This window comes from Paramormyrops kingsleyae, chromosome 1 (assembly GCF_048594095.1).
Source record: "Paramormyrops kingsleyae isolate MSU_618 chromosome 1, PKINGS_0.4, whole genome shotgun sequence".
NCBI lineage: Eukaryota > Metazoa > Chordata > Actinopteri > Osteoglossiformes > Mormyridae > Paramormyrops > Paramormyrops kingsleyae.
This window is the reverse complement of record NC_132797.1, coordinates 64,141,149-64,150,331: the sequence shown is the minus strand read 5'-3', so window position 1 is coordinate 64,150,331 and position 9,183 is coordinate 64,141,149. Positions and strand designations below refer to the sequence as shown.

The 9,183-nt window shown below is 45.2% G+C and overlaps 1 protein-coding gene across 1 annotated transcript; it reads left to right on the top strand.

Annotated features, from left to right (window-relative positions):
- Positions 1-466: 466 nt before the first annotated feature.
- LOC111849456 (ras-related protein M-Ras) lies at positions 467-8,918 on the top strand. The gene is made up of 6 exons (XM_072717592.1): positions 467-655; positions 3,259-3,465; positions 3,863-4,016; positions 4,336-4,435; positions 5,155-5,234; positions 6,272-8,918. Exons 2-6 carry the CDS (start codon positions 3,273-3,275, stop codon positions 6,372-6,374), a joined length of 630 nt encoding a protein of 209 aa, XP_072573693.1. The 5' UTR covers positions 467-655; positions 3,259-3,272; the 3' UTR covers positions 6,375-8,918.
- The last annotated feature ends 265 nt before the right edge of the window (positions 8,919-9,183 follow it).

The window sequence follows — 9,183 nt, the reverse complement described above, 5'->3', positions numbered from 1 at the left end:
CTATTATGCTATTGTTTAATCTTATACTCTATTGTACTCACAAATGTAACAAACGGACACGCCCGACGAATCCCATTTTACGTCAGGAAAACGAATAATTTAAGTTCAAAACTTTGAGTTTGTGAGTATTATTACACCCGGAAAGGTGCTATAAGAGTATAATTAGTGCATGCGTGTTTCAGTGAATTGCCGAATTTGACACATTGAAAGGGGGAGCCCAGGCTACAAAAACGACGGAATAGACCATTTACGCACGGTAGGGTTTTTCCCTAACCATAACAGCTTCTTTGGGTAAAATGTTTAAAGTAAGATTTACTTACCGGGGTAATTACTACTTAATATTTAAATAAAATACAAACATTTTCCAAAACTCCGATGGAAATGGAGTGTGATTGCTGTTCTTTATAATGCTAAAAACGGACACCCCCGTGAGGTAAATCTATTTATAGTATCAGGTTTTGCAATATAAAGAATTGCTACAGTGTAAATTTCACTGCGGATGGGACCAGACGTTTCTCGCAAAAGAAATGGAGTGAACTATTAGTTTAATTTAAATTAAAATCCTTATCAATGACCGACTGAGCTAAGGCCGGGCATGAGAAATAGGCGTGTGGAAACCCCTCGGTTTACTCGATCGACGTCGAACTGATACTCGGTAAGTTTGCGTCGTTTTCGCTTTGGATTTAGACAATATTAACGTTGACAGGGGAGGTCTGAGTTCACAGCAAGAACAGAGCTTCAAACACTTCTTTAGACACAACAGCAAACCATCTTTTATAAAACAATAAAATTTAGAGAATTTACAACTTCCTGCTGAACTTGGCAACTTAATTTTTTTTGTACTGTCTTAGACAATGTCTTTCTAGGTTTTATTTATGAAATATAGTTCCTTATATTTACCCGATTTTACACTGACAGGTGCTTTCATAACAAGCGTTTCAAGTTTTTGGTTAAAATGGATGCAGTGAATCGGGTGGTTGTTTTTATATGTTCCGATTAATGTGCTCAAGATCGCATCCATATCCAGTCGCTTAAACGTGAAATAAAGAAAGCCTTTTTATAAGGCGAGGCTGAAAAAACAGCTGATCGGCCGGCCGGGTAGCTAAAAGTACTGAAAACGGGGACTGCGTTTGTCTAGCTTTGTTTAGTGAGGTTGTTTAATTACAGTTTTTAATGAGCTGTAATTATTGTGACGGGCGACACGGATCCCTAGGCACCGTTTTTTGGACGGCTTGGCAGAAGATATAATAAATGTATTTTGAATCATAACAGAAACTCTACTGTTTTTCATACAAGGGAACAGGATTACTACCAATTACACTTTAAGTGTTTAAACTGATGTTTTAAAATACCGTTTTGCCCACGACTTGGAATTGAATCAGAATTAATCGCTATTATTTTTTGAAAGAAATATTTATCCCAGTGTTTATGTATGTTTTAAGTGCAGTCCTCTTCAAATCGGGCCTGCCTTACGAATCAAGCTGTGTTTTCCCAGTGTCTCGAAAGCCAGTTCGCAAATTCCCCCCCAGTGGTCGCTGTCAAAGGGGTACAAGACTTAACAGAGCTAAATAAGAGCGGTTTGCTCCGTTATCCAGATGCACATGGGAACCGTGACACAGACGGGAAAGTCTCATTCGGCAATCTAAATGTATTACTGTGCATTTATTTAATTGAAACTGCTTTGTGTTTGTAATGCAAAGTCAGACAAAGGAGGACTGTGGCTGAGCAACAGTTTTTATTTGTGGGCACTGATCCTAGATTTCCAAATCCACTAAAACAAAATGGAGAACCTTTTGATGGTAATTTGTATGATTGAGCAAGTAAACATTTTAAAATTGAATAGATATAGATGTTTAATTCAAACTACGACCCACTGTTCATGTTAGCTATGTCCTAAATATCAAAACGCTCATAGTTCTTGTTCTGTCCTTTGCTGTAGTAAAGCATCCCGGGGCTAATGATTCTGTTGCCCATGTGCTGTGTCCCTGGAGCAGGGTGCATTTACACACCTCCCTCACTTGTGTATTTTGGCTGTCCCCTGATTACATGTCCTCAGCTGGTGGGTGATGCCTGTCATGGCCACATAGGTGCTTGGCTAATTGGATTTCAGATTTCCACCAGCAGGCTGCTCAATGGCCCGAATTCCCATTTGGGTCCAGCCCAGAGTTGCGAGGGGATCTCTTCCCCCAGTGCATGCTGGGAGGCTGGGGCCACGTTGAGAAAGGAAGTTCCCAGTTTCCGCCCTTTGTTATGCATGCCCTGAGTCAGGTGCCCCCTGTCTGCGTGTTTCTGTGCAGGGGGTGGCCCTATGCATATCATTTTAGACCAGCAACTCAGACCAATCCAGTTATGTTCCAGATTTGAGGGCCCATCCTAATTACCCGCCATTTAAGCACTATTTATCCCAAGACTGCCCCCCCCTTGCAGTCCCCCCTGTGTCCTCCCAGCAGCGTGTTTTCCCGAGCTCTCGCTATGTAAAAGGAGAAAATGTGTTTTCACTAATGGGTTTAAGCGAGGCCTGTAATTGCCCCTTCCTCTCCGCACTGCCGCACTGAGGTGGCGACTCGCCTCTTTCCAGCCATCTCTGCACGGCATGATTGCAGTGTGCTGCTGATGTCACTGCACAGAAAAGCAAATTACCTTCAAAACCTGAAAAGGTGTTTTTTTTTTTTTTTAATTATTATTATTATTATTATTATTTTTTGGGGAGAGGGTACTCTTCCCAACAATGGAAGTTGAATTGACCGTGAGCTTTGTGCTAGGGCTGGGGGGCTTTTTTTTTTTAATTCCGCAGTGATGAATCCATAGCTAGAGAACAGAGCGATCCACTCTGCTGTACTGCACACTCTCGCCGAGATCCTGGAAATGGCTCAGATCAGCGTGTGCCTTTTTATCCTCCTTGAAGGGGGGGGGGGGGGGGGGGAGGGGAAGGGAGGCTGGCGCTTGGCTGACATCTCTTTTCATTTTCTCCCACTGTGAAGCCCCCCCCCCAGGATGAACGCCCGGCTTCCCGTCTGCAGTTTCCTCTTATTGTAATCCCTCTGTCTGCTGTGTGAGTGTGGATGCTGTTCATCCTGAGACTAAAAGGTCTCGTTCTGTGTAACACTGAAGGTACACTTGTTCCTTAGCAGCCATGTGTGGTGTACATGAGGATGGGAAGTTTGGGGAGGGTGGGGTCTCTTCTGTGGGTTGTGTCATTTACAGCGGTAGCCTAAGATTATGCATATCCCCCCCCGTACCCCTTTTTCTGTGTTCCAGGTGTAGGCATCGCCATGGCAACCAGTGCTGTTCCCAGTGACAACCTCCCTACGTACAAGCTGGTGGTGGTGGGAGATGGGGGGGTCGGCAAGAGCGCACTCACCATCCAGTTCTTCCAGAAGATCTTTGTGCCAGACTACGATCCCACCATTGAGGACTCGTACCTGAAGCACACGGAGATTGACGGCCAGTGGGCCATTCTCGATGGTAAGCCACCCCCCTGCTCCCCCCCCCCCCCAGGACCCAAAATGCCGCGGCTGGCTCTGCCGTGGGCGTGACGACCGGCATCCTCTACTCTGACGCATTCCAACAGTCACGCTCTCTTGTTTCTGTTTTTTTTTTTTTTTTCCCCCTTTTGGGTGATTCATCAGCCTGAATCTGTGACTCAGTTTCAGGAACCATTGCCCAGAGCACAGTGCAAGGAGTTAAATCATGTTTTCTGAACACATACCACTTCATATGCATGCGCTTGGCTGGGTCACTAGTACTTAAACTCAGAGCACAGGGCACAGCCAAGTTGGCGCACGTGCGTTTGGATGAAGTGTGACAGGCCGTGAGGGTTTGTTCTGCACTCCTGAATGCTACACTGCCTCCATCCCTGCAGTGCTGGACACGGCCGGCCAGGAGGAATTCAGTGCCATGCGAGAGCAGTACATGCGCACAGGTGACGGCTTCCTCATCGTCTTCTCCGTGACAGACAAGGCCAGCTTCGAGCATGTGGACCGATTCCACCAGCTGATCTTGCGTGTGAAGGACAGGTGAGATCTCCCTCCAGGTACCAGCTCTAAATCCACCCGCTTGACACTAGCTACCCTGTGAATTTCTACTTATTCTTAGCATGTTAGCTTTTAGCCAGCATGTAAATCCAAAGCTATTTTTTTGGTTCTTGTTCTTCAGGGACAATTTTTCTTGCTTATTCAGCTGGTCATCTTTAGTCATGCAGTTAAGCATCTTCCTTCTTAAAGATCCAACGCTAGGGCTCCCACCGGGACGTCAACTGAGCACCTGTTAGGTTCCAAGCACTTAGTGTACAGCTGACGCCGGTCTTGTGATGTGTTTGGGTCTCTGCCTTTCCAGGGAGTCCTTCCCCATGGTCCTGGTGGCCAACAAGGTGGACCTGGTGCACCTGAGGAAGGTGACGACTGAGCAGGGCAGGGAGATGGCGGCCAAGCACAGTGTGAGTGTCAGGGGGAGCCTCAGTGGGCCCTCAGGGGCCTGGGCCCTAAATGAAAGCTCCCACGGTTGTTTGACACAGAAAGTAAACCAGTTACTATCCTTATCACATGTTCTGTTCATCAATTTCTTTAAATGTATCACATTGTGTTGTCTGTATTATATTATATCTTCAGTGTGAGAAAAGTGCTATATAAATAAAATAATATATAAACACAGACACTACAGATTACAGTAGAACAGGATGTCTGAACAACATACACGAATAATGTAAAAAATTGATATAAACAAGTACTAGCTTAACTGACGTCTCCACATGGCTTTGTGGGGAATCTACAGGGGCGGCTGTCCAGCAGGGGGTAGGAGAGAGTCCATGTGGGACAGGGTATGAGGCCACGCCTCCCCGCTTCGCTACATCAGTGTACCAACAGGCTGCTGTCAGCTTGAACTCTGCCATGCCTGTAGATGTGTTGCTCAAAAACAAACTTTGCTATTCTTGGAAGTCTGAGGTCATGCTGAGAGCGCTAACGCCCATGAGACGTGTAACTGAGAGAATGAAAGAGAGTGAGAGTGTTCGGAGTGTGAACAGAGCCCATAATCCAAGTGACAGGTTTTGGCTTGGCAGTGAAGGGTTGTTGTAAGATGTGCAGCCTTAGCATGTGAAATGAGGGCTGATGAAGTCCAGAATGATATTCATGTTCGTTAATTACGTGTTTCATACAGATTACATACATCGAAACGAGTGCCAAAGACCCTCCCATGAATGTGGACAAAGCATTTCACGAGCTGGTCAGAGTGATCAGGTAGGTCAGCTCTGATACGCATGTCAAGTCGCACGTTTGTCACCATTAGCTGTCTTTCCATATGATATCCAGCTAATGACAGCAGACTTGCATGACTGTTTTGAATGTTTAGCTGATGCTTCTCCTATCAAAGCAATTAGTGGGCACAGACACATCTCGACCATTGAGGCAGTTAGCGCTTGGTGTGGGCACATCTCCATTGTTGAGGAATTAGCGCTTGGCGCGGGCACTTCTCCATCGTTGAGGCAGTTAGCGCTTGGCGCGGGCACTTCTCCATCGTTGAGGCAGTTAGCGCTTAGCATATCACCTTGTTGAGACAGTTGGAGGGTAGCGCAGACGCATCCTTACTGGTAAAGCACTTAGAAGCTAGTGGGAACACTGTTGAAAAACGTAGCGGTTAGGACAGGCACAACCATGTAAAGCAAGACTCATCTTTGCAAAAAGATCTCCAAGCCAGAAGGGATTAGGATCCATATTATAAAGAGAACTTGTTCCAGAATTATAACGCTCACAAAAACCTTTTCATGCAGCCTTGAGCGGTTTTGGTTTTTCTGCACATGAAACAAAAAGTCGCGGTGGGCTGGCTGAAGCGTGCCCGGGATGGTACCACCCGCACTTCAGAGCGCACCACACCGTTCTGAGAACCTGAGAACAACAACCTCGTTTATGAATGACAAATTGTGAGATTAGTCAAAGGAGGCCTGCTGTTCTGTATCCAGTGACGGCATTGTTTTTGTCGGAGTGCCTCAAAGTATTTCCCAGGAAGTGTTCTGAGGAAATGCAGATCTGCCCTCACAGCTGGTCTAAATCAAACCAAAGCTGCCAGGGCTTCGGTAAATCGCTGCTCACATGCTGCTACGAGGCACCGTTTCCCTGGACAGGAAGCGCTCCGGAATCCCCGGGCTGACAGTGATTGTGTTTCCCTTGTCATCACTTCCTGTTTCTGCCTGGGGGCCATGGTGACAGTTACCAGGGTTATCAGCCTAAAACCTTGTTCTACCCCCTCCTTCCTCCTAACATCCCACTCTTTCCTGCAGGCAGGAAATCCCAGAGAAGAGCCAGAAGAAGAAGAAAAAGAAGGCCAAGTGGCGTGGGGACAGGTCCACCGGCTCTCACCGGCTCCGCTGTGTCATTTTGTGAGCGGTCCATGCTGGGGATAATGGCTTGGCGCTGCCATGCCTCTTGCCATCACAGCCAGGAGAACTGCACATGCTCAGCCTCCACATCGCATCCCCTGATCGTTTGTGAAAGGGGTGAGGCTCAGGGTGGTCTGATCCCGCCCCACCAACCGGCCAGGATGAAGACTGGTTCATGTTTGGGCACTGGGGGGAGGGGGAGCGCACTAGGTTTCCCAAGGAGTGAGGCATGACCAATCCTGGTCCGCTTTTTCTACCGGGCTTTCTGGGACAGGAACGTCACAGTGAGGAAGAGCGGGGGCTGTCCCCTTGCGAGGCAGAAGCAGTGACCCACAGTTTGGACGCCCAGATGAGCTCCAGCTGGCCGGGGGAGGAGCCCCAGTAATTGGCGCCATTACAGGGTCTGACACCGTGTGGCCCAAGGGTTACACAGTGGCTTGGTGGGGGTGGGGTGGGAACCTACAGCGTGTAGTGTTTTAATTTATTTATTTTTTGGTTTTGCGGGTCCAGCATGTTGAGAACGCCCTGTGCCTTTTTTTTTTTTTTTTATGTTAGGCATGAACATTTAGCGTCGGGGGAGGGGTTGGGTTGGATCATGAAGCCAACATACAAGTGAGACTTTTTTTGAAGGACGTCTTTCTTAACGTTGATCTACATACCCTTCTGGCATGTATTCGGAGGGTCTGTGCACCAGAAAGGAATGTCAGGCTTGGAAAGCCAATAAAACCACACTCATGTTTGACATACCTGCTGCTTCCCTTCGGTGTAGCAAACCGTGACAAGATAGCTAGCTGGGGGTTGTTGATGACCTTCCTGTCACTGATGGCCGGCTTATCGTTCCGACAGGGTGTTCGTGGTGAGACGCCTCCCTTATCTGCTGGGAGACAAAAATGAAGCCTGACTGTTTTTCGTGCAGTTTTTAGATGTTGCAATTTGACTGATTTTTATGGCTGATTTTCATATTTATTTCCATCGTGTGAGTTTTTTTTTTTTTTTCCCCATGCATCCCACTGGCTGAGATCCGTGGGGGGAGTGGAAGCCGTGAGTGGTGGCCTGCCAGCCGAACCTGCTGATGTGAAGGACTGGGGGGAAATAAAAGAAAGATCGTGACTAAACAGAGCAAATGTAATGTTTGTGTCAGGAAGTGTTAGAAACTATGTAACAGGAAATACTGGAGACTAAAGGAGATGGCCAGACACACCAGTGTAAACTATTTGTATTTTTATTATTACTAGCCATCATTGTATATCACGTGAAACACAAGGAAGGAGCAAGGATTGGTGTGTAGGGTTCAGTATTTGGAACCGGTTCTCAAGTAGACACTTCTAAATTTTTAGGAACCGGAAGTTCATCAATTACTACACATGCATTCTTAATCAACTATGTAAGGGTTACTGCATGACAACTCCACGTACACGATTGTACTTGAAATTATTTTCATGTTTACAGACCGAAAACGCATTTATTAGTAGAACTATTTAGGTTCTAGTTTTGGGCGGTATAATGGCAGCATAGTGTATTTCATTTTGGCGGAATTGTTTCATGGGGGATTAGTGTTGCTTTTTAAAATATAGTAGAAATGCCATAAACCGAAATGTAATATAAGGATAGTATCAAAAATTAGATATCACCTGCTACTATTAAATGTTTTGGTTATATATGACCCCAAGCCACCAGAACGGGAAGCCAGTTGTTAGTTTGGAAATTGGCCTTTGGGTTTAACAGCAGGCAATCTTTATGTACGAAGTCAAATGTGTAATAACCATGGAATAAGTGGGTATTATATGTTTTCAGATGCATGGCTGCAGAGAGAAAGTATATATATTCAGTCTTTGTTTCAATTTCAAACATTATGTACCTCCTGTATTAAGCTGCGTTATGGATGAAACCCGGACTTACTTGCCATTAACCGATTATTAAAACTGGACCTGCCTACTATCCAGTTTCCAAGGTTAAACAGACCTGTAAAGTACTACTGACATCAGTAGCAAACTGTCATCCAAGACTCGGTATGTTCGTTAACCCTATTTATTTATATCTTGAAACACCCTGTTTTTGTTTTAACAAAATTTGGAGATGACAGACCTGCGTCAAGTAACCTTTGCTGTAAAAGTTGAACAATAAATGCAGTGTTCTGTTACTGAAACATTTTTTTTACTGTATTAATTGAACCAGGAATCAATAAGAACCGGATTTGTTGAGCAGAATCAGAATCGGATTTGTAATCTGCAAAGTCTAAACAATTCCCAGCCCTACTGTGTGTGTGCGTGTGCGTGTACAAGATACACAGTGATTAGAGTGGAGAGCTAAGGACAGGCTGTCATCATAAATGTGGGTTGGGTATGATTCTGCACAGGATGTCATCTACCTGTGTCCCGTCCATAATAAGTCTCACTCTCACTTGGTCCTTTGGTAACAATAAAATGAACTTTGGTGTTGATGTTTAAAAAGATGCCATTTAACTCAATGATTTTTTTCTCTTAAAGCACTACTTCACTTTCTGTGACTTTTTTTTTTGCATTAAAATAAAATATCACATTGTTATTTCTGTAAATTGTATGTTTATTACCAAAGCATTTGTCGGTAAAACAGTTAAAATGGAAAAAAATATGAATGTGTTACTTTGCATATTGATGTAAGTCATACACCTACATGTGGTGCTGGTCCCCCAGTAAGGAGTAGCAGTGCTACTAGTGGAAAACGTTAGTCTGGACCCTGAGATCTCAGCAGGTCTTCAGACTTGAGAAAGAAATGCCTGGTGAATCAGAGCTATGTGATTTATAAGAAAAACAGAGGGACAGCACTGGCAGTGC